The sequence below is a fragment of the Buteo buteo genome, chromosome 1, assembly GCF_964188355.1.
Source record: "Buteo buteo chromosome 1, bButBut1.hap1.1, whole genome shotgun sequence".
NCBI lineage: Eukaryota > Metazoa > Chordata > Aves > Accipitriformes > Accipitridae > Buteo > Buteo buteo.
In genome coordinates, this window is record NC_134171.1 from 1,430,465 (window position 1) to 1,455,412 (window position 24,948).

Below are 24,948 nucleotides of genomic sequence, written 5' to 3' on the forward strand. Positions count from 1 at the left end.
CTCGCTCAAAGCCATAAATTAAAAATAAATAAATAAATAGAAGCAAAGGGAGGGGAGAAAAGAAATCCCAAGGAGAAAAGGCCAAAAGGAAATGACCTTCCCTGCTATTAAATAGGTGACAGATGGGTATTATAAATGCATCGCGGGTTGGAAGGGAAGGGCGAGGAGGTGACACATCGGCCCTTTCAGCACAAGGAGAGGCCGGGAAGGGGACAGGACCGCGGACGAGAGCAACCGCACGGTGTTTTTTGGCGACAGCCGGCACAGACACGGCAAGACCGCTGTTGGCAGGACACGTTCAGAACAGCAACTAGGAAAAGAGAGCGGCCGCAAAGCACTGAAGGGAGGGAAAGGAGCCTCAGATCCTCTGGCTGCACCAAAGGGACATAGGCTTGGGTTGCATGGTCATATTTTCCAGCCAAGTGAAAAGAGCTATATTAATTCCTCCAGCCTTCACTTGCCTTTGAATGTGATCATAGGAAGGGTTTACAGAGCAGCAACATCCTGTTCTTCAACACTCCCACCACAGCCAGGGCACTATCGGAGCTTTTTTTTAGAGGGAGAAGAGCAAGGAGACAGAAGCTAATTACTTAAATAATTACCTAATTACTCTAAGCACTCCCAACCCACCCCATCTCCACTCTGGGACAGGTGCAGCTGAAACTCCCACCAGTAGCTTGTCCTGTGACATCTCATGCAAAGCACTTCATCCCACCACCCAGGGCCAAAAGGTCCTGAAACTTTTTGGGTTTAAAAAGCTCAAAGCAAGCCCTGCTTACAGAAAACTCTGGGACACAGGTTTGCTGAGGAGCTGATTACTGGAGCAGTCAATCTCTCAGTAGCCCAAATGGGAGATGATGGGAGGGCTGGAGACAACCTGTCTTGCTCCCACCCAACCTGCAGCACTGCTGCTGCCCATCACGGGGTCCTTCCCACCTGGGCTACCCTGGGGAAGCATGTCCTGCCTCATCTGGTCCACCACGCGCATCCTGCCCACCATCCAGCCCGTCAATGCAATCAGGAGTCGGGTGTATGTCCTTCAACCCACGGTGGTCTCATGCGCCTTCTCCGCACGGTGTAAGCTCCTGAAAGAGCCAGCAGCAAAGGCCAGGGCGCACACGCAACTGGAGATACGCACCTTTCCCTTCTCACCCGCTTGTTTTGTCCAGCCTCTGTCCCTTGCTGGGGAGAGGTAAAAGCTTTGGGCAGAAACTGGCTCTCCTGGAGCTCACCGAACCCTTGGTCAGGTTGCACAGGACCATGTCCAGTCAGGCTCTGAGTATCTCCAGGGATGGAGACTCCACAACATCTCTGGTTAACTTGGTTCAACGTTTGCCCATCCTCCCCATAATAAAGCTTTTTCTTATTTTTAAGTGGGATTTCATGTATTTCAATCTGTGCCAGCCAGTAAGGCCTCACCCTGGCCATGGAGAACGATGGGTCCCCAGGTGGGTGCAAAAATCCCACTTACAGGGTGCTCCAGTTCCCAGGATGGGGGTGTTACCCTAAGACCCCAAACCAGAAGGCCACAAGCCCTTCGAGAGGAGATGCAGATGGATATGAAACAAAAAGGTTGGAGATTCAACTCTTTTTATTATGGAAGTCTATAAAATAGCCACATGGATTATTTTTTTTTTAAGATCACAAAATACACAACATTCATTTTAATATGCGACACATAATATTATATACATATTAAAAACCACATGACCGAAACACATGTTCACACGGCACCAATTTCATAACGAAAAACTCCACAAGTGCTTTTTTCTTTTTTTAATATTAAAAACAACTGTGATAAAACATATTAATATTTTTCCAGACCATGTTTACAATAAAGAGAAAAAAAATCATATTTTACTAGATAACAAATATTTAACAGCAAAACTTTATACTAAATATCTATTTTGAATTATAACAAAAATAGTACTTATAATAGTTTATAAAGACAGACCAAAAAAAAAAATTTGTGTATAAAATAATATTATAGCAAATTGGACTGTGCTAAGAAAAAAAAACAAAACAAAACAAACAAACAATTCTGAGATTCAAAGTGCTTTATTCTGCAAACCCACTGCAGCAACTTTTTTAGTCAAGTTATATTAGTTAGGAATGGAAAAACAAAAGCATGACTTACTTATGCCTAGATTAAATACTCACACACACAAACATTATATATACACATGATGTAAGCATATATATATAATGGATGTATGCATCTTATATTACCGCTCTCCAATCAACCACTCACTCAAAAGCATGTTTGGTTTTCACTTTGTAATGACATTGGAAGTTAAAATAAAAATTTCAGCGAAACCCTTCACTGATTTCCCGTAAGCACAAGCGGGACCGAGCCCTTTCGGAAGAGCCTGCCCAGGAGATTTTGCTCGCCGACACACGGCGCGAAGCCGCCTCTGAGCTCTAACCAGACCTTTTAACCTTGCTGGCCGTTCCCCTCTCCAGCTTTCCCCTTTTTCCGCCTCCTCTCCCCCGAGCACAGTTTTATTCCCCTGGCAGGTCTCAGGTGGAGACGGGGGCTCCTGGAGAGCACCCGGCGGGGGTCTCTGGTGGGTTTGCACCCTGCAGGTCCCCCCCCACCCCAGACCATCCACCTCCTGCCCCCATCCCCACGTCCTCCAAGGGCTCATCATCCACAAAGACCACGGACACCCTCACGTGCCACTTACCTTTCCCCAAATGTTTGCCCCTGGGAGACTCACCCCTTCCCACCACATTCAGGTTCATGTTCCTCTTTGCTTCTTCGCCCTTTGGGATTTGAATTGCGATTAAGCTCCTTTGATCACCAGGAAAGTTTTCTCTCCATCAGGGACAAGGAAAATACCTGAAATCTCAACAGTGCCTGAGCTAGCAGTGTTTCGCTCAAAATTTCCAGGCTGGCAAACTAGCTGAGCCTCTGCTTCAGGGACACGGTGCCCGTAGCCAGATGCTCCCGAGACCTTGCTTTTGGATTTGGCACGTTGTTTACCAACCAGAAGGCAAGCCCTGGATCTGAATGGCATCTCCTAGAAGACCGGGAGTTCTATTTCAGGTTCAATCAACCTGAAAAATCAAGCTGTGCACCCCGGCGTGAGTAGAGACCATCCACCGGGATGCTTCTGGGGGGGTTTCTGGCAGCTTGGCTGACGGCAATCCGACCTCAAGTGCTTCCCCCGGCTAAAAAACTGCCTCCCTCCTCCTTGCCCCCACCAGACGACGGGCTGGCAAAGGCAGCCATCACCATCGCTCGCTTCACACTTCCTTCGACCTTCCAAAGAGGCACCCACTCATCAAAAGCACAACCTGCAAAGCAAGCTGGTAAGTCACATCTGCCCCTTCGCCTTCCTTATTTCAACCCCTCCGACTTATCTGGACACCTTTAAAGCTGAAAGCCAAGCTGCCCACCCAAGCACAAGATCTTTTCCCATCACGGTTAGAAGAGGTCTCAGCCATGGTCCTTGCGTTGTTCTTTCCAACCCGGAGGGCAGGAGATGGGAGAGGAGCGGGGCTGGGCAGGTTGGGCAGAGATGCCTCAAGTTAGAGAGGGATCTCCCGACCCGGTGCTTGGCTCTGGTCTGAACCAAACCCCTGCCAGGGCGCTCGGGGAGCTTTTGCTCTGCACCCACATGCAAGGCCACGTCCGCTTTCGACACGACCCACCCATCTCACGCTCAACCCAGAAGCCTCCTGCATGCGAAAAATAAAAGAAAATAAACCCACTCAGCGAATCGAATGCAAGATACCTTGGTGGCTGCTTGCTTGTGCCGGAGAAGTTTTGGGTAGGGGCCCTCTCCTGGGTTAGCGGTGGGACAGGGCGGACAGCTTGCAAGGAGCCGGCCGCTCGCTCTCCTTCCTGCCGAGCTCTCCCATCGCCAAACGAAACCCAAACACCAGACAAACAATGCGTGCGTTGGCTTATTTATCGAGATGACCTTTAATGCAAACGCCTCCCGGGGAAGAGGACGCACCGAAACGAGCAGCTCTGAGCGGGGCGGCTTTGCTCAGCGCCCCGGCGCTCGCGGAGCCGCGGTGGGTCAGCGGGGCCGTGCAGTTCGGAGGCTGGTGCCTGCACCTTCAGGGAGAGCAAAGGCACCAAAATGGCCCCAAAACGGGTGCCTTTGCATGGGAAAGGGGCTGGTGAGGGGCTGCGGTGGGGGAATGGGTGCACACAGGCCGTGTAGCAGCAGCAGGAAACTCAATGAGAAAAAAAGGACACCCACCCCCCCACCCCCACCCAAAGCCCCAAATGCAAAATGCATTTTGCAAAACGCAAATATGTACTTGTCCGAGGCCTCAGAAGGACGGCTCACCATCCGTTCAGCCCTGGACAAGACACCACAGGGTTTTTCGGTCCCGCAGCGGAGGCGAAACGGCAGTCCCCCCTCCCCAGCCTGCCCCAGCACCAGCGGGAGAGGGGATGGGAACAGGCATCACTCGTCTCCCCCTCACCAAGGAAAGCCTCCAATGCCCCGAAACAAAAAAACACAACCAAACAAATTAACAAAAACAAAAAAAAAATCAAAACCAAAAAACAAAACACTGTTATCACCAGCTAATTTAACACTGTTAAAAAAAAAAAATCAGAGGCCACCCGAGAGCCACCCCGGGACGCCAGACCTCTGATCGTCGGCTGATTTCCAAAGCCTTTCCCACAGTCGGGCCTTTGCAGCGCTCCTCCTCGCAGCAGAAGTGTTTTATAGATATTTATATATATATATTTATAATATTTAGATACTGTGTATGGTCAGACATCCCAGCTTGACTTGGGTTTTGCGACTTTTCCTCCTTTCGAACGAAACGAGACGCACGAGGACACCCCAACCTTCTCCGCGCCCCGCGGGAAGAGCAAAACGGTTTTGGCAGCTTCACTGGTGGAGAAAGCAGTCCCGACCCGGAGGCTCTGCGAAGCGAGCGTCGTGGAGAAGCTTCTCGTCCCCCTCTCCTCCTCCCCTCCTGTTCGTCCCCTTGCCCCCACCCCAACCCTCCGTCCCCCGGCCGCCCATCCCTCGCGCCGCCGGCATGGGCTTTACACCGTTGCCCCCAGCATGGCATCTGTCCCCGTCAGGATCTCGTTCTGGTTGGAATCCAGTCCGAAAAATTTGACCTTGAGTCCGTCGACCGGATGGACCACGGGCACCAGGGTGATTTTGGGGAAAGTCCTGGTGGCGAGCTCGAAGCGGCTGGTGCTGGCCAACTCGATGGCCAGCGCCTTGAGGAAGAGCTTGGCCAGGTGCTTGCCCAGACAGGTCCGTACGCCTCCTCCGAAGGGGAGGTAGTGGAACCTGCCGTCCTTGTCTTCGCTTCGACCCTGCCCGAAGCGGTCGGGGTCGAAGATGTCCACGTCCTTGAAGACGGGGGCGGTGTCGTGGGTGTCCCGGATACTGTACATCACGCTCCAGCCTTTGGGGATTTGGAAACCCTGCGGAGAGGAGGGAAGGGGTGGAGAGAAAACCAGAGCGAGTCAAACCCACTGTAAAGAGAGAAGGAGCAGGAGGGCAAGATGAAGCCGTTTTGCTTTGCCTGCTTTTTTCCCATTTTCTTTGGGTTTATTGCTCGGGCGCGCTGCAAATTTGAAAGAAAATCAGAGAGCGCAGTGCAAAGGGCTGGGAGATGGGAACCCTGGGCTTATGCCTGCCTCCATCCCAGCGACCCGGCGGATCATCCGTTGCTATTTATTTGCTTTGCGGTCTCTGGCAGGAGTCGCCTACCAGGAACCCCGCGGTGCTTGACTGCTGCCGAGCAAAGCGAAGCAGCTTTTCTCGCGCCCGTGCCGTGCCCTGAGCACCGGCCAGCCCTCCCCAGAGCATCCCATGGCTTTGCTCACACCCCGCCGCCTGTCAGCCCCACACTCCTGACGCACATGTCAGGGCCTGGGCGATGAGAAACGGGGCGGATTTATCATCCCCTGAGCACTTTAAAAGGTTTCCGACTCAAATCATTGCATTAGTAGGATTTACAGCGACGAGCCAGGCCTCGAGATTTTGTTTTGCTAGTAGGAAATTCCAGCCATTGCGGTGAGTAATCCGCCTGTCATCCAGCAGCCGGAAGATGCTCTTTGCAGTAAACCTTTCCCTTGTCACACCCCAGTTCAGATTTTGGCGTCAAACACTGTCACGAGTTGCTCTTTGAAGCATCACGCCTGTCTCCTCTTTGACAGCTCGGGCACATCCCTTCCCTCCCATGGGCCAGATTCCATCGCCCTCCTCTGAATCCAGAGCAGTTCTGCCTCCCATCACCAGCAGGACCTAATTTGTCCTCCCTGAGGTCTCATCTAAGCCGGGCTCAAGCAAGCTTTGCGACAACACGCAAAAGGCTCTTTTGGGGAACTCACGGCGCAGCTGCACCCCGGAGAGACGGCAATACTCACGTCCAGCTCGAAGGTTTGCAGCACCGTCCGGTACCCCCCGGAGATGGGGGTGAAGAGGCGAAGGACCTCCTTGATGACACAGTCCAGGTAGTGGAGGCTGTTGATGTTGTCGAGGCGGAGGGAACCCTCGCAGATGCAGCCGTTGTGGAGGATGCCCTTGCTGCGCAGCTCCTCCCGCAGCTTCTCCAGGACCCGGGGGTGTTTGAGGAGCTGCATGATCAGAGAGGTGCTGGCGCTGGCGGTGGTGGCGTAGGCGGCGAAGATGAGCTCCAGGGTGCCATCCTGAAAGACAAGGGCGAAGCCAGGGTAAGACACCGGGGATGGACAGACAGACGTGGCACGTCAAGGGACAGGCACGCAGGCTGGTCATGTCTAACTGCAAGGTCTCTCCCTGTGCAGGCACAGGTCTTGGACACCCACCACGGGGAGCTTCCCGCAGAGCCTTGGAGGATTCTGAGGACCAAACAGGCAGGAAAAAAGACCCTGGGGATGGCTCTTGATAGCACATGAAGGACAAGTTATGCCGTGACCCTGCTGCAGACAACAACCTGCCAAGGGCTCATATGCCCTGCAAAGGAGGCACCTTAAAACTGGATGGGTCAAGGGGTGAAGTTGGTCAAGGCTGAAAGCTTCAGCAAATTTGTATGGTCTTTTTGTATTCCCTGGAAATGCTTGTTAGAAAGGGCTGAGAGCAATCTGCAAATAAATATGGCCCGCAGGAAAGCAACTGGCTTGTTGGCACCATAATCCACCAGACCGGGATCCACCTGGAGCTCCAACAACACATTGTGGTCCCTCAGCTCTCACTGATCACCTCAGGTCTGCCCCAAAAAACCCTCCTTACAGCAGCTCACGCTTTGCTCTTCGGGCAACCCCTGCCCTAAGCACAGCAAGGACAAGGCGACCACGGGGAAGATCTTTACCTTCAGCTCCTGCATGGTTAGCTCCTTGCCATGCTCTTTGCCGCTCTCTATCAGGATGTCCAGCGCGTCGGCGTAGTCCTTGCCCTGCGTGTTCTGCAGTTTCTCCTGGATGGCTTTCTCCAGCCCCTTCTGCAGCGTCTCGCGTGCCCGGATGCCCTGTGGAGCAAGAACCCATCAGACCACGCAGGACACAACGCTAACACCACCATCCCCAGCCCAGTGTCCCCAGGAGCTGGAGACGTGCTGAGGACAACACGTCTAAGTAATACAACTGCAATTGCAGATGCTCAAAGAGAAGTATAAAGATGCTGAAGTTGTTCCCTGGGCAGGAGGAGCAAGCCCCGAGTAGGTGAGATTACAGGCGAGAGTAATCAACACCTATGTGCAAATGATAGGTCTGATGTGGGAGACCCCGTACTGCACCAGTTCACAGGCCTCCGGCTCACCCTGGGAAAATTGTCTCTCAAAGGGAAGTCAATTCATCTGAAAGGATCCTCTTCCCGGGAGCATAATGGGTTTCCCGAGCAATTTTATCACCTGGTCTCAGTAAAGCAATTCCTATCTGAGTGCAGCTGCACTGGGCTAACCTGCTGCTGCAAATGCTTCGGGACTGCAAATGGTTGCGCTCATTTACATGGTCAAATAACAATAACAAAATTTGCAGTGATAATCACAATAAAAAATTTTAAAATCCCTTATTTCTGTTACCAAAATTCCCCACGAATAACATACAGTTTTTTGTCTATGATTTTTGTTAAGTTTTCATTTTGCATCATTCATCAAAAAACTAGAATAGTTCTTGGAATTAGAAGGTCCACTGGCCTGTTTCACCCTGGGGACAGGAGGGAATTAACAGGAGAAGAGGTCCCACAAACAAAAAAATACAGCAAAGCTGCCAGTTAGAAGTGAGGAAAAATTACGCATTAAATCTGGGCAAGTCCCGACTGGATTCTCTCTTGCAACAAACCACGCAGTCCCTAGCACCCTAAAACCCTATGAATGGATCTTCCTCACCACTCCACCAAAACAGGACTTTGTAGCCCAAAATGGACTCAATCCTAAGGTCAGAGGGTGAGAAGACATCCCAGCGAGAACCTGCAGAGATGGGGATTAGCCAACCCCCCATTAATCCCAGATTGGTGTTATCGGCTGGTGGAGGACTCAGACCAAGTCTCTTACCCTCCTGTAGCCGCTGAAGGGCAGATCCACGGGCAAGGAGAAGACATTCTCCACAAACTGCTGGTAGACCTCGAAGAGGCGGTTGAGTTCCTCATCGGGGATGCGGAAGCCCAGCAGGACACGGATGGCCATGCGGAAGGTGAGCTTCTGGGTCTCGTGGTAGACGTTGATGGACTCGGGATTGCTGCTCCAGGCCCGAAGAGTGTCTTTGATCACCAGCTGGATCTTAGGGAGATAGCTCTCCAGTGCCTCGTGGCTGAAGATTTTGGAGAAAACCTACAAAAGAGAGCAAGTAGAGGTTTCTACACAGCCCCAACACCCTACTCTGCCTTCTCTAGTAACCAGCTTTTGCCCACAAAAATGGACATCACAGGTCTCCTGCACTGAGCAGAAGACTCATCATCATCCAGAATTCATCACCCAGAATCACTGACTCCTAAAATAGCTGCCAAAAAGGGTTGATGGAGGAACACCAGCTGATAGATCCTCCGCAGGCTGATCCCCACCACAACCATCACAAATGACGGGCAATAACATGGTGTAAACCAGAGATGGGAGCAAACCCTTCATCTGCACGGCAGGATGGATGGAGCTGGCTTTCCTGCAGCTCCATGTCTCACGGCTCCCAGTTATATTTATCCCATGATTTGGATGCTACTAATACATCTCTTCCACAGGGATTCTCTAGTGTCTAACATTATGGTTGCGTATGCACGCAGACAAGCGCAAGCTTTTCTTTCAATGGGGAGCATTGGCAGTTTCTCCCACTTATCAACCACCCTTTTTTAATATATGTAAAAAATTAAGTAAAATATAATTATTTTGATGCATTTAGGATCTCTGTGAAATCTGGCTGAACTTAGACAGGGGTTCAAATGGGGAAGAGAGGCATGCATCTATGCAGAGAGGCTGCGATCGCATACGGCTCGTTTCCTTGGGAAACCAGGCAAAAAAACTGATGTCAGCAGACAGTATTAATTTAAGCTCTGCGAGTAAACACTGCACGGGAGTGGGCCTCCCCAGGTCCCCAATGCTAACGGCTCCTTACTCCAATTTGGGCCAGGGCCCGCGCGTTGCACGAGGAGCTCAGCAATGCCAGGAATGTCCCTTCAGCCCTCCCCGGCGCAGCCCACAGCACACGCTTTCATTCGGCATCCCCGCCGCATCCCTCCCAGAGTGCACCGGAGGAAAAAGTGCTGTTTGTTTATCTTTTATTAACGTACACACACACACACGGGGCAGCACGCACACACGCACCGCCACATGCCAGGCCTCCGGGAAAATCAAATTAAAACAGGCTCCCAAGGAGGGAGCTGCAAGCCTGCGTAGCCTCCACCGGTGGCCGGTTCCTGGGGGGGCTCAATGCATGGTGGGGGGGCTGCAAAGTTATCAAACCAACAAGAGGAGAGAAATCAAAGCCGCCCCCTCTTTCCATGAGCGCCGGACTCGCTGGAGCTGTAAATGTGAGAATTTCCTCCGCAGTCAGCACTCAAAGGGAAAGGTAATATTTTCCTGGCTGCGACCCCTCATTGCTAATGCACATCGTTCACTGGGAGTTTGTTTGGTGAAATAACACCTCTGTCCCCTCGCAGCCCTGGGCAGGAGACTCGACAAGAGCCACTTCATAACGCACCGCGCTCGGGCTGAGCCCCGAGTAAAACTCATCACACGATACACGATGGGACAGAGCTCGGAGGCTCCCCATGGAAATACCAGCATGCAAACGGGATGGTAGGAGGAATGGGAAAGAAAATGCAAGCAGACCAACGGACAGATCTGCCTGCAGATAGACAGTCGTCCCTGGATGGCTACACAGAGCGGAGGCATGAATGAACGGAGTGGAGGAATGAATGAATGAACAGCGGGGCGGCGAGATCAGGTGAGAGCATGAGATGGTGCGGCTGCTGCTTTCTGCCACCTCTCCGTGCTTCACGAGCTATTTTTAAGCCTGGAAAGGGCAGCGACGCTCAGGCAGACCTGCCAGTGTGAGGGGGTGAAAAAGCAGCCACTCGGAAGAGAAAAACTGGAGGTGCTAGAGCTGAGCCCCTCAGCTGCCTGGGGAAGGTACGAAGGGAGCTGGGAAAGGGCCGGTTCCTGGTGGCCGTGAGCAGGACATCAGGGTTTGATGCAGTGCCAGCTGGAGGAGAGCTGGCAACCACGAGCTGCTCCACAGGGATGGAACAGGACTTCCCAAGTGGGGCTGGTGAGGAGCCACCAATGTCTCCCCATCTGGCCGGCATCTGCCCTTCATCCACGCTGGGGGGTTTGGGATAAGGACAGAGGCTCGCAGTGAATCAACCCGCTCTCCCCAGATGCTTCCCGTGACTCAGTTTCTCCAGCTGAAAGCAGAGCTGGCGAGGGGACAGCCTCTGCTTAAGGGGTGCAGGCTGCAGCCCTGCTTGGAGCCACCATCCCAGTGGAGGTGGCCCTTGGGGCTCCCAACCTGGGGCAAACCCCGTCCTCCCCCAGCTCTGCCCAGCATCATCCCCAGGCAAGGGGCTCAGGGACCTCCCCCACCCTGCAAAAAGCACAGTATCCCGAGAAATGCTTCTGGTCCTGCTGTGCAAAATTGCTGCAGCAATATAGAGAACCAGCCCGGGGCCAGATCCAGACCCCGCAGACCAAACCAGAGTCCGAAGAGGAGAGTGCCCGTCCCAAGGAACGATGCTCAGCAAAGGTGCAGAGCAGGGAACGCTCAGCAAAAGAAGACTGAGCCCCTATGGAGGTCAAGAGACCACCTGCCCAGCCGGAAAAAGGGGGAGCATTTAGCACTGGGGCGCTGGAGGGGAATTTTTTTCTTTTTTTTCCCCTTTTTTCAGCTGCCAGAGCCCACAGCTCCCCACCACAGGGCCGGACAAGGTCGCGAGCCCCGGCCATGCCGCCGGCTCGCCGCAATGTCCCGTCCACTCGCTGCCGCTGCACTCCACACCGCCTAATCCCAGATGTCAGCGGATCCTTCCCCAGCCAGACACAAGTCTGGATCCCCTTCCAGTCACCTCCAGTTCAACCCTGCATCTTTCCAGTTGATTAAAAAGGAGGAAAAGGCAGCCAACTTTCCCCGACGTTTCTAGCCTAAAATTCCTGCGCCCTCTAGTGAAGCCGAGCCGAACGTCTCAGCCGGAGCAAGACCAAGCCAAGGAGCATCGGCGCAAAAAACCAGTTGCTCCAGAGCTGCCAAGAGGCAAAATCAGCTCTAAGGGGATGCTCAGCTTTGCTAACACCGAGATGCAATAGCCCAGTCGTGGTGGGGATCCGGCCAGGTGGCCTCGGTGGTAGTGCCAGGGCAGTGGCCAGGGCTTTTGGGGGATGCTGGAAAGAGCCCCCAATTTTTTCACATTTTGATATGTCCCAAAAGAGCCAAGTCTGGGGATTTGCTCTGTCCGGGGGCATTCATTTACACGCGCACACACACACTCACCCCGCGCCGAGGGAGACACCACCACCCAGCGAGCCTGGCTGGAAACTTCCGAATCCGTCTCACAGTGGAAACAGGATATTTAAAGATTTATGATTTTCCTAAGGCAGAAAATTCCTTCCCAGTGTCTCGGCTCCAGGATCTCCTGGAGAGGTCCAGCTCCGTGTGACAGTGAACTGCTCCCAGTCCTGGCTGGAGAATACCCCAGCCCCATCCTCAAACCACACCAGAGGAGAGGACATTCAAGTGAAGAGCTCCGAGCTTCAACCCACAGCATTTTCATGCATAGCAAAGGCTTCGTTTAGTAGCTAGGGTGGAAAAGAGTTAGCAGGGATGATGCTTTTCATTGTGTTACCCCTCCTTGGTGCTGGTCAAGCCTCCCCACTCCAAGCACCAGCTTCAGCCCCTGCCTTTTGCCACCCATGATCTGCAGGTCCCCTGCTCCCACCCAGCACATCAGCACAGCAAAGAGGGAACGGAGCCTTTCCTTCTTCCCCTCCAGGAGGAAAACTTATGCTTTGGGATCAGACACCTGCGTCTCATCCAGCCCACGCCGGCCAGAGCTGCTGGCCCCACCAAACAAAGCACAATGAGCGCAGAGACGTTTTCACGAACCAATTTGGCACCCGCTGGCGGTTTGGCCGGCGGGATGTGTCAGGAAGCATCCAAAGCAGCATCTCAACCTGGAGACGTACAATTTCTTCCTACGTTTCAAAAGACCAGGCGGTGTTTGTCCCAACCCTGTCCTGTCGCCACATTATAATGGATGTCTGCCTCTCTCTGGCATCAGACGCGGGGCTGCCAGACGTGGAGCCCACTGCCATGCTCCAGCGGGCTTGTAAACCCTGATATTTTTGGAGCGGGATGAGAAGGCTCATGGGCAAGAGGCTGTCCTGGCACCGGGAGCACGAGCAAAGGGGAAACACAGCAAAAAAGTTGTGAAGACTATGTAAGGCACCGCAAAGAGGAGAGGACCTCCACAAAACCCCACTGCTGCCCTGACACTTTGCTGCGTGCCTTTCACAGACACACAGCAAAGAGCTGATCCCTTTTCTCCCCATGCTGTAATCGGAAAACAGAGCACACGGACCGCTCCACAGTCTCCTGCCATGCTCCATCATGGGAGGAATCCAGGCGCGCTGAGAGGAAAAAGGCAAGAGTTTCAGCTGCTGACCACCCAAAACGAGCAACGCTGGGCTTGCCCATCAAAGCATAGCACTGCACGCAGAGTGCGGGTGAGGAGTGTGAGTGTCTTGGGGGGGCTGAAGGCAGCAACCTCTCCCAGAGAGAAATGCAAGAGCCCCATGAATGCTGCGACCCGTCTCCAAAGGGAGTCTGGTTGCAGTAGCCGGAATCTCCAAACTCGGCCCAGCTGAAGAAAAGAAATGGAGTGCCTTTGCAAAAGGCAGTTTCACTGAAATTGGAATGATTCGCAAGAGAAATGTGCTGGAAAAAAATGTAAAGATCATTTCAGCACCCTTGGGCCACATTATGATGGTCATGCACCTTTCAGGGTTGCCTATACCCCTAATTTTTTAAATTTTTTTAAACATCTAGGGTTGTGAGAAACTAGCATTCCATATTTCCACTGGAGGTCAGAATAAAAATGAGCCCAAGCACCCCATTTCCTCACAGCTCAAAAATCTCCATGTCCGAGCATCTCTCCTAAAAACCCTCCACACGGCACAGGAGACCGCTTTCGATCCGAAACCCTTGAACAGGCTACCACCTTAAAGGGGCTGCGATGCACAGGCTGGGGGGGGTAGAGCAAGGAACAAGCAGGACAACCTACCTCTGTCTCAGCACCCCTCACTGCAAAACCGCCTCGTGTCTCAAAAAAACCCAATGCCATCACTAGCAAAATGCAACCAGCTACAGTCAGCAATTTAGGTTTCTTAGCCCACTTCACAGCAATACCAAAACACACTGAGATTCTTTAGCATCTGTGTGCCTACACCACCTCTGACGTGCTGTTCCGAGTGCCTTCCCCCCATTTATCCACGAGGAACCAGTGCATTTGAGGAGAGTAAAATTCATCTTACATATTGTCATCGCTCTTCAAGGAGGGAATCAAACACAGGGAGGGAAAGAAAAAGAAGATATCAAGTCAATGGGTAGTGTGGCAAAGAAATGGAAGCTGTGTCCAGCCAGAAGGGACTAGAAAGGTGGGATCAGCTGGCCAAGAAGAGGTCCAACGGGGCAAGCACCCGCTGCCTGTGGCTGGTGTCTTTGGCTGGAGCCGTGGAGAAAGAGCATCCTGCAAACCCACCAGGCAGACGGCTGCATGCTCAGAGCTGCCGTTCATCAGCATCCAAGGGCTGGGTCAAGCTGGGATGGTCTATCCCGTTTGGTTTTGGACCAGGTATTAAAATCCCAAATCTGTGGTGTGGGGATGGGAATTTACCCAGAGCTAAAGAGGAGAGCAGCTTGCCCAGGCAGCAGGGATAGTGCCCTGTCCACCACTGCGGAGCCAATGGAGGAGAAATATCAGGAGAAAAGTCCCCTTTTTGCCGACCGCCTGCATCATCCCAAAGCACAGGGCCGGGGCCAAAGGGAAAGGACCCCACGCATTTAAGTAACCCAGGGCATGGAGTCTCCTAGAGACAAAGCCAGACTTGGCAAAGAAACCAGCCTCAAGTGCTCTTTCGCGGAAGCGCTTAGACCTCGGTCCTGCCAAGTGCTCCACGGGCTGGGAGCGGAGCGGAGCACGAGGGGCAGCCGCACTCACAGAGGGGATGAGAGGGAAACCCTCGCCCCAGGACGCAGCCTGCTCCATCCCAAAGGTGAAATACATACACCTTTCTGAGCACACGTTGTCTCTTGGCAGAAATAAGGGAAGATGCCTGGAAAAGCACTTCCTCCGGCAGCTCTGCCACCAAAATCCTGAGTAAGGTCTTCTAAGACCTCTGTGCATCATACAGGGATGAGCACACATCTGATGGTGCGGACGTCCCTACTTCTGAACCCAGGAGCTCCTGCCGACTATCAGACACCTCGCCTGAGCTTTAAACTAAGGAGATGACAAGGTCTGAGATGACCCAAGGCCACCCTACAAAATTAAGGAGAAGAAATTTTAAGAGCAAGCTGGCTGACAGAGAGACGTATTTAGTGGTAGAAGTGCCACCTGAGAAGTAACGGAGAGCATCGTTAATCCGAAACAAAGCACTCGGTCCCCAGAGGGACAAGCGGGATATTACAAACCACAACTCAGCAGGTTGCTCGAGCTGCTTGGAAGAGTGGAGTATGATGCAGTAGAAAACCAAAGCTACACAAAGACAGTGCAGGATAGATCCTGAGCCTGAAAAGCTCTTTCCCATCACTGGGATTAGCTCCTGGCATCCCCCATTCCCACTCTAAAGTGGAGCCTGGACCCATGCAGAGCTATGGGCTGCAGATTGCAGTTCCACCCAGCGCAGAGCATTGCAACCCCAGGAGGGGTTTCACCTTCTCCATGCCTCACGGGACATCCAACAGCTTCCATCCCAGACGACACAGAAAGGCGGAGCAGCCTACATTAAAGCGATTCATCTCGCAGGGTACCCGTACAGCTCCTGGGCTGTAACCGTGCTCCGACACAGCACAGCTTTTCAAAGCAGGGTCTGAGCTTACAGGGCATTTTGGGATGGAAGGCGGTCTGAAAAACGCATGAAATCTGTCTTTCAGCCAGAAGCGCCCGCGCTTTGCTTTTTTTTTTAATCCATTGGAATTACTCTGGATTTACACCACTGTAGATGACAGCGCTATTTGGTCTAAAGTCAATGAGCCGACCTAGCTGACAAATTCTTCCCCGAGACGGTGAGCGGGAGCCCTCCTCCATCAATGAAAGCCTTTTCTCCGGCTCCAGTGGCTTTTGCCCGTGGGTTAAAGCCCACAGGGCAGCAGCCCGACACGGACATGTCGAGAAGGGGCTGGAGCCGGGCCAGCCGATGGCAGCTGGAATCCAGCTTGAGCTGACGGGTACAATTTGGGGGAGGGGGGGGCTTGAATCAAAGGGGATGGTTTCTTTTCCACCGTGGGATTTACAAGTCACACGGAGGAGGGCGGTGGGGCTGGGTGGAAATGCAAAAAAAAACCCAACCCAACCCTAAAAAAACCCTCTTAACAACTTGGGTCAGGGTTTTTTGTAGGGTGAAAGGTATGTTCCCGCCGCCTCTCATCCCTCCTTCCTCCTCCCACCCCTCTCCCCCATCTCCCTCCTTCCCTCCCTCCCCCTCCCCAGTCCAGCCCACAGCAGCTGGTTTATATTTGGCTGTAAATTTATGGCCCCTTTTGTGTTCTTAATCCTCTTGCAAACTATATTAAAGCCTCAGACCTTTCTACTTGGTGCTAATAAGCTCAACACTTGTATGCCTCCGAGGCAGAACATTAATTGTGGTGTGTTAATGAATGATGTAGTTTTGGACAGTGAGACAAAACAGGCCGTTTCTCTGCACCACTGTCTGCTTCCTCCTCGAGTCTCCGGGTCTAGGATGTCTACCCAGCCCACGGACTGCTTTTATTTCATTCTTTCTTTTCCTTTTTTAAGCCAGCTGTGCCTATTTTGGGATTACTATGCTGGAACAGAGCACGGGCCCTGCAAGTCCAGCACTCTCCTGCCAAGGCTGGATGCTTCCGAGGAAACTCTGAGTCCCACCTTCCCCGTGCACCGTAGCACAGCCGCGCCGGCAGCGCGTATCCTGCATGGGGAAACTCCTTCCTGGCCCCGGGCGCTGCTCCGTCTCAACCTAAAACCTAAGGGCCACGCGTTTCTGGCCATTTCCAATTCCCATTTCCTTCTCCACCGAGATGCTGGGGTCCCTCGCAGGCAGAGGCACAGGAATGCCTCCCTCTCTGTTTGCTGAACTCCAGCTTCCCACTGACCTTACATCCCATAAAACCAGAGCCCACGCTATCACCGTGCCTAAGAGCAGATTTGCTTTGCCTTCGTTACAGCTCGTATTGACCCAGGGATCGGCACTTCCAAAAGACGCAGACGGTAAATCTGGGGTGACTGCACTGATCTCGCTGGGGTTTCATGGGTAGAAATGGGAGCTCGCGGGTAGAAATGGGAACCAAAGATGTTTCCAAGGACAGATCTAGGGCGGGATGTGAAAAGGATTGAGTGAACAGCCAGGCTGGGACAGGGTACGGCCCAGGCGGCATGGCTGGATGGGGAGACCACCGGAGCGTGGAGCAAGGAGCACCCTCAGCCAGGCACCGTCCCCAGTCACCGCTTCCCAGTGAGTTACTGTAGGAGAGCAGGAGCTCTCCTCCATCGGGACATGTCACGTCTGACCGTGAGGGACAACATGCACCCTTCATGCGAAGGAGAGAGGCAGAGATCTGCCACCAAAAAGCCAGAGCAAAGACATGCTCACGCTCAGCCGGACACGAGAGCAATGTGGCTGCTCCTGCCAGTAACCTGCAAGGAGATTTCAAGACAAAAATGCCACCGTGGAGGAACGAGCTGCAGCACGGGTGGCCCAGATCCTTCTCCGACATCAACATAAACTCCGTGACCCAACAGCAGTAACAACCTCTCAGTAGATATTTATCTCAGGAGGGCAGTTGAGGAGTTTTGGGTTGCCTTTGTTTACTACTTGCAAACTGTTCTTATCGACCAGCTTCATCTCAGGCCAAGGACAGAGCCAACACTGATGACATCTGCAATAAAGCAATACCCCTGACGCAGGCAAGCCCTGCTCGAGTCCTGCTCGAGCCCTCCGTCTCGCCCCACAAGCCGTCACGTCCCTGCACACGGTTGACTTTATACCCAGAGACTCCCTCTCTAATAACTGGAGAGTTCATTTCCCAAAAGGGGGAAGTTTTCTCCAATTTATATTAACTTGGGCAGCTTCCTGCAGGGGAGCTTTAATAAATAGGGGATGGGAAAGCAGAGAGCTTCCATAGCTACCGGCTTGTTAATATGGCTGTGTTCCTCCTGAGCATGTCTCAGACGTGCATCTCGGAGTCCTTTATCAAAACCTACGGGATTAAGGCTTCTGGTAGCCCAGGGATGCAGAAGAGGGTATTCACCCATTTTACGGAAAAGGATATTCAATCCATGCAAGATCCTGAAGAGAAGCAGAGATAGGGGAACAGCAAACCTGAGGGAAGAGCTCCAGAGACTGAGTTTTCCAACCCAGCTCTGATCCCGTCACCGTCACGGGCAAAGTGTCCTACAGCAGATCCAGTGGCGATAGCTGCGATTTGCTGATCTTGAAGTTACACTGAAGAGCTAAAACTCTTTGGAAAGCTTCGCAACACATGGCCAGCAAAACAGCTGATTTCAATGGCAAGCTACCAGAAACATCGTGCAAGAACATGCTGGGTTTAAAGCTCTTTGGTAGAGCTCATCTTCACTTCTCAGTGGCAATCTGTCCCATCAAGAGGACTCCACGGCTCGATTGCCAGGGAATGATGAAAGAATATCTGCCAGTGCTGCTGCAAATAAGTGCAACTCCATTGGCTTTTAGAAGGATGACGAGGACTTATCGCAGGTGGGGACCATGTAAGCGTTGGTGGAACAAGAGCTAGAGATGACCCCAACGGTTGGAATCTCAGCAGAGGGTGAGCACACAGGGTTTCACGCTCCACCTTTCTTCGTGTTGGCTAGCACCCTACACCACAAGCAGCCTCATGAGAAATTATACCTCATGTACAATTTCTGGCAAGACCAGAGGAGAAACCACTTAAGAGCAAGCAAAGGCTCAAGCTCAGAAATGAGGTAGAAAACAGAATCCAAGAGGTAGATGGAACTGCTCCTCCAGAAAGCCCCACAGTGCTTTAAACTGAATTATCAACAACCTAAAAGATTTCCCAGGAAATACTACTGCTTTTCTGCATGGAGCTTTCAGTCTGCTCCAATTCTTTTAATATTTCTATTAATACTAGCATCCTTTTTATGAAAGTTGGTGAATTCTGTCACAAAAACTGCCTTGTGCCAGCAAGTTCTTTGCTCGGCTCCCTGGCAGTCAAGAGGAAGGTACAGACCGGGTATCTAAGAGAAAAACTTCTACCTAGAAGGAGCAAGTTTCAATCTTAAACCTAGCGCTTCCTCCTCAGACCTCTCAGTCTTAGCAGCAGGGTGGGGAGAGTTAAAAGTCAATGCCATTTAACAGCAAGAAAAGCTCAGGGCTAGTGAACACAAAAGACGCCGGCAGAAATTGCCGGTAGAAGGCACCCAGCCTGGAAAAAGCTTTAATCTGGTCATCGCAATCTCGCCAAGAACAAAATGATCTATTTTCTTCCCATTAGAAGCAGGTTCGCCTTATCTCTGTGTGCGCAACTCACTCGCTCCAGGGCGAGGGATGGTTTGCGTAGGGGAGAAGGCAATTCAAGCGGCTGCTGGGCTCGGGGAGCACCCAAGGCTGCATGATGCATGAGATGCTCAGCTCTGCAAAAACAGTAATTAAGAGGAGGCCATGTGAAGGAATCAGAATAACCTCCCGTTTTCAAAGGGAAGGGAATCAGCTGAGCCCAGTGTACCCAACCCCATGCCGCTGAAAGAGAAGGCTTAAAAAATAATTAGCTACTCTAGCATCCCCAGTCCTGCTGATACGGGGAAAGCGTTTGCTCTCAGGAACGCCAGAGCTCAAAGCAGAGGCAAGGTGTGCGAGCAGGAGCAGGCACGGCTGGCAAGGGTCATCCCGGGACAGTGCTTTGCCAGAGTACCTGTTCTCAGGAGGCTTTAGCCATCCCTTAAGGAGGAATTAGGATCCTTGCCAGCTTGGGATTGTGCATGATGCCAAAAACTGGGAAGGCAAAAGCGTTTTGAGGAGGAGAATGGAGAACCAGACCAGCCTTCGGACTCGGAAAAATCTGAAAGCATTGGGAGTCACAGTTGAGGGTGGGACATGTATTTCCCACTAGGAAGAAACACAAAAGTGAGAACATCAGGTATCAACATCGAGGGAGAGAGGCTCTCCCCTTTCTGTGCTGCTGGTATTGGTCCTTGCTGGTGCCACCACTCCCCATCTGAGCTGTGGTACAAATTACAAATCCGTCGGGATACCACAGAGGTCAGGCCTCCCTTTTCCTTGACCCCGTTCCCACAACCCACGCTCTCCTTGCCTCCCCCAGTGTCTGCTCCTGAGGTCTGAATTCCGCGGTTTTATTAAGGCGATCGCAACCAAAGGCCTTCAGCTGCCCACTTTTCAGTAGCAAAAAAATTATCTTGCTGTGCAGAAGATAAAAGCAGCAGCGAAGGAGCGTAGAGGCACCTTCAAATCGCTGGCTGCTGCTGCTTAACCCTCCCTGAATGGGAAATAAATAGGAGCCAAAGCTGCCACCTTCCTCCCGCTGCCGGAGGAAAGCGCATCGCTCCCCATATCCCTGCACCTCTCCTGCCACAAATTATGCTCCGTGTTGGAGGGAGCCCCACGAACCACTGCCCTTTCTCTTTGACAGTGAGGTTGGAAAAAATATCTCCCTCCTTAAGGAAAAAAAAAAGAAGTAGCCCAAGCAAACTGCGGTGTAATTGCAGACACCAAGTTTGCCCGGGTGGGGATTGACACGGCTTTTCTTGTGGTATCGCACGAGTCCCGACCGCCAGTACATTAAGAAATGTGACTAATGGGTGTCATGTGGTGTTTGTTTTCTCGTCTTCTCCCCCAGGAGAGAAGAGCGATTGGGTTTGGTAGGGATTTTATACCCCAAAATAGGAAATCCTGCTGGAGCGGAGAGAGGAGAGCGGACTTTCCCTCGGGGCAGGGACTGGGACAGCCTCTTGGCGTTGGGTACCACGGCGGCTGTGCCGGCAATGCCGTCTCCGCACCCCAGCGAGGGGGGCGAACACGTCACTTTCACCCCAAATCCAATGCCTGCCCCAACCCACTAGGAAAGAGCCCGTCCCGTGGAGAACGGGACGCCAAAGCCATTCTCCACGCCGCCACGCCAAGCCTGCGCAGGCCCTCACCTCTGCCATCACCTTTGTTGATGGGGGGACATGAGGATGACCCCCCCACCCCCGACTGGGCTCAACGCCCCCCGAAACCTCGCTGCCCTGCGCTCCCCGCCTGCCATGGGGTCTGTGAGGAGGGTGTGACCCCAGGACCACCGAAGGGGTGAGGCCAGCCAAGGCCCTAGGATGGTCTCAGCCCCCCCCCCCCACACACAACCAGCTCAGTCCCCCCCCCCCCGTGACCCCCATCAGCACCCCAATTTCCCTGAAATCCAAGACAACGGTCAGCTCCATGAGACCCCCCCCCCAAACACAAACAGCGTGGGGTCTCTCTGCAACACGGCAGAGCCTGGAAATGGGGGGGGGGGGGGTTTGACGGCGCTTCTTTGCCCCCCACGCCCCCGGCATCGCCCTTTTAAGAGCCCTCCGGGACTGCGCTCACCGCTCAGCTCACCGCAGCCCCCGCCACGCGTGGCACTGTTCACGGGGGGGTGGGGGGGGGAAGAGGGGGCAGCACCTCCATCCTCAGCAGCAACCTGGGCAGCCCCGCGTGTAAAACCCCCACACCCGCATCGCCCTTTTAAATTCCTCAAAGGCATCGAGCGCTGACACGGGGGGGGGGCCCACGCGGGACCTCCCACGCACGAAAGCTCCGCGGAGAGAGGAGGGAGGGAGGGAAGAGGGATGGTGGGAAGGAGAGGAGGGCGAGAAGAGAAGAAGGGAAGGGAAGGAAGAAGGGGTGCCGTCCCGTGTGTGCGTGTGTCCCCCCGCCCCGTCACGCGTGGGCTCCCCTCACCTTCCTCTTGTGGCGGTGGATGTCGCCGATGGAGTTGGCGACGGTGTTGGGTCCGAGGAGCATTCGGGTGCTGCGGGGCCACTCGGTGCTGACGAGGTGATGCTCCCCCATCAGGATCTTCCGCACGTTTTCCGCCCCCGTCACCCGCACCAGCGGCCGCCCCAGCAAGTGCGTCTTGAAAACGTTCCCGTACTTCTCCCGCCGGGAAGATTGGAAGCAGGAGCCCTGCGGAGGAGGGGAGGGAGGGGGGGGAACACGAAGGAGGGGGGTTTTTTTTGGGGGGGGGGGGGTGTTACCGCCACGGTGTCTCCGCGGCCGGGGATCCCCGCGGTGCGGTGCGGGGAGAGGCTGAAGGGGGCGGGGGGGGGGGGGGAGCCTGAAGGTCTGGGGGCAACCCGAGGGGGAGTGGGGGGCAGAAATGGGGGAAAAGGGGTAACCCCGACAGCCCACCCGCCCAGAGCCCGGCTCCCTCCGGTGGGGCGGCCGGCGCTGCCCGCGGCGCGCCCGCTCCTCCCGCCGCCCTTCCTCCTCCTCCTCCTCCTCCTCCTCCTCCCTTTACCTCCCCTGGCACTTTTTAACCTTTTTTTTCCTTCCTTTCCTTTTTCTTTTCTTTTCTTTAATCCCTTTTCCCCCCTTTTTTTCCCTTCCCCCCCCCCTTTTTTTTTTTTCCTTTTCGCTCAGACCGACTTTACCCGAAAGGCTGCAATTTACCTAAGTAAATCTCCAGATTTGAGAGAGTTTAATAACTTTCCCACATGCTCCGGGGGGTTTTGTCGGAGAAGAGGCGGATGGAGCCGCAGGGAAAGCGGGGGGGGGGGGTGGTCGGACCCCCCCAAAAAAACCATCCCGAGCGGAGAGAAGAGCTGCGAGCGCGGCAGCTCCGCGCCCCGGCGCTGGGCTGGGAGTGCGTGTGTTTATTTTGAAACAAAAGCGCGGTTGTGAATTTCAGATGTTCAGGTGACCCTGTTTCTTGATCTGCGTAAATATAATTAAAGTCCTTTTTGTGGCATTAATAAAGAGTTATTTGTACACCATTTCCAGGGCAGCACAAAGAGGACCTTTATGCGGGAGAAGTTTCGAATGGAGTCCAATTTATACAAAATTTTGTATTTTTAGCCCTGGACTCTGTTTGGACGGAGCCTGTGGAAAAGCGAGAACCCTTTTCTGGTCCCCCTGTAAAAATCTGATAAATTTCTTTAAAAAATAAAGCCCTATTGAGAGCGGGCAGTTAACCCCTTCGGCGCCGCTGGCGGGGAGGGGGGGGGCTGGCCGGGAGCGGGGCAGCCGCGCCGGGCTCCCACGTCGGGGCTTCCCCGGGGGGGGACGGGACACAGGGGGACACGGCGACACGGGACCGGTGGGGGGGACACGGGACACACCGGGGGACGCCGCAGCCCTCCCAGCCGGGCCGGGGCTGCCCTGCCCGGCCGCCGGCTCTGCCGTTCCCCCGGCGGTCCCGTCAATGAAACGCGACCTTCTCTGGCGGGAGCATCCTCGCCACGAGTCCCATTTGCTTATTATTATTTTTATTTTGCCCTGGGAGGAGGCGGGGGGGGGGGGGGAATCCTCGGGCTAATTTTTTCCTCGGAGGTTCCCTCCTGGGATGCTGCGAGCCCCCGGGGTGCCCCCAGCCCGGCCAGCGGCTCCCCCCGGAGCGGAGCACCCCTCGGCCGCCTCCTGCCTCCTTTCCTCCTTTTTTTTTTTTTTTAAAAAATTTTTTTTTTCCTCTCTTTTTTTTGGCAGTCACCCTCTCCTAACGCGGTCCGAGGGGATCCCGCTCCGCCCGCCGCTGTTCAGCAGTTAGGAAGGTTAATCCCGGGTTAATCTACCGATTACCTCCGCGGGCTTCCCCCAACACCGGACCCGAGCCGGGCGGGTTGCGAACCCGACGGGAGCAGCCCCGGGGACCCGGGGAGGGGGGGGGGGAACACACAAAACCCGGTGACATCCCCCCGGCGCGCCCCGGGGCTACCTCCCACCCCCGGCTTTCTTATTATTAATTTTTTTTTTTTTGGCAAGGATTTAGGCCGGGAGGGGGGAGAAAAGAAGATTTTTGGCAGCGTGGGGGAGACCCCCAGCCTTCCCTCTTCCCCCCCCCCTGCTGCTTCCCCGGCACCCAGCAGCCCCCGCCGGGGGAAACCCGGCGGCTCCCGGCCGGGGAGCGCAGCGCGGCCGCCGCTCCGGGCTCCCTCGGTTCCCCCCCCCGGGCAGCCACCACCAACCCCCGGCCCCATCTACCTCCCCAGCTCGCCGGGAACCCGCATGATGCAATCGAAAGGAAAAGAAGGGGGGGGGGGGGGGGAAATAAAAAAGAAGAAGAAGAAGAGGGGGAAAAAAAAAAAGCCCTTAAAAAAAAAAAAAAAAAAAAAAGCCGGTCCCAGCCCACCTTCCAGGGAGGGAAGGGAAGGGAATCCTCCTTACCTGCAGGAGCCAGTGGAAGGTTTCTCCGATTAAAGGGAATCCCATAGAGCCTTTAGGGATTGGTAGCTTGCAGGTTTTGTCGCGGGTGGCAGCCCAGCGGAGCTGCCACAGCTGTTGGGACACGGCCAGCAGCAAAGTCAGTGACACCAAGCACGCCGCGAGGGTAGCCAGTGCCGAGACGAGATCAAAACTTGCAAAAAGCATATTTGGAAGAAGGAGGAGGAGGAGGGTGGGGAGAGAAACAGCCCCTTGACAGGCACCACACTCGCACCCACACACACGCACGGGAAAAAAAAAAAAAAAAAAAAAAAAAAAAAAAGAGGGCGATTGCGGAGCGCACGCTAAAGGCTGCCTGGGGGGTCCTTGGGTGGGGGGGGGGGCCGGGCTCGCCCCCCTCTCCGCTGGCAGGTTAGAAAAACAACAGGAAAAAAGGGGGAAAAAAAAAGAAAAGGGGGTGGGGGAAAGGGGAGGGGGGGCAAAAAGCAGTTTCTCCTCTGTCCCTCTCTGAAAACTTTGTTCTCGTTTGGAATAAACTTGACAGAGTGACACAGGCAAAAAAAAAAAAAAATCCACACAACACAAAAAGAGAGGGAAAAAAAAAGGGGGGGGGGAACCCACCAAGAGAGACCCCAAAAGAAGAAGGTGGGGGTAACTGAGTAGCCAAAAAACGCAAGAAAAAAAAATTAAAAAAGAAAAAACCCGGAGTGGAAAAAAAAAGACCCCCAAAAAGTCCAAATGCGGATGCTCTGGCTCTCGCTCGCTTTCAAGGCAAAGCCACACACACCAGAAAGGGGGGAGGGGGGGAGAAAGGAAAAAAAAAAAAAAAAAAAGGAGCGAGATTTTAAAAAATATTAAAAAATCATAAAATAATTCAGCCACGACCTGGCGAGATGGACGAATTAAATAGCTATATATATGTATCTATACACACGGAGCGAGACGGATCGCTCTATATCTCTATCTCTCTCT

General features: G+C 53.6%; 1 protein-coding gene across 1 annotated transcript; it reads right to left on the bottom strand.

Annotated features, from left to right (window-relative positions):
• Positions 1-1,573: 1,573 nt before the first annotated feature.
• Positions 1,574-24,267, bottom strand: CYP26B1 (cytochrome P450 family 26 subfamily B member 1). Its single transcript, XM_075041960.1, has 6 exons — positions 23,980-24,267; positions 21,559-21,783; positions 8,467-8,742; positions 7,288-7,443; positions 6,365-6,646; positions 1,574-5,416 (listed from the first exon to the last, which is right to left on the bottom strand). Exons 1-6 carry the CDS (start codon positions 24,181-24,183, stop codon positions 5,024-5,026), a joined length of 1,536 nt encoding a protein of 511 aa, XP_074898061.1. The 5' UTR covers positions 24,184-24,267; the 3' UTR covers positions 1,574-5,023.
• Between the last annotated feature and the right edge of the window lie 681 nt (positions 24,268-24,948).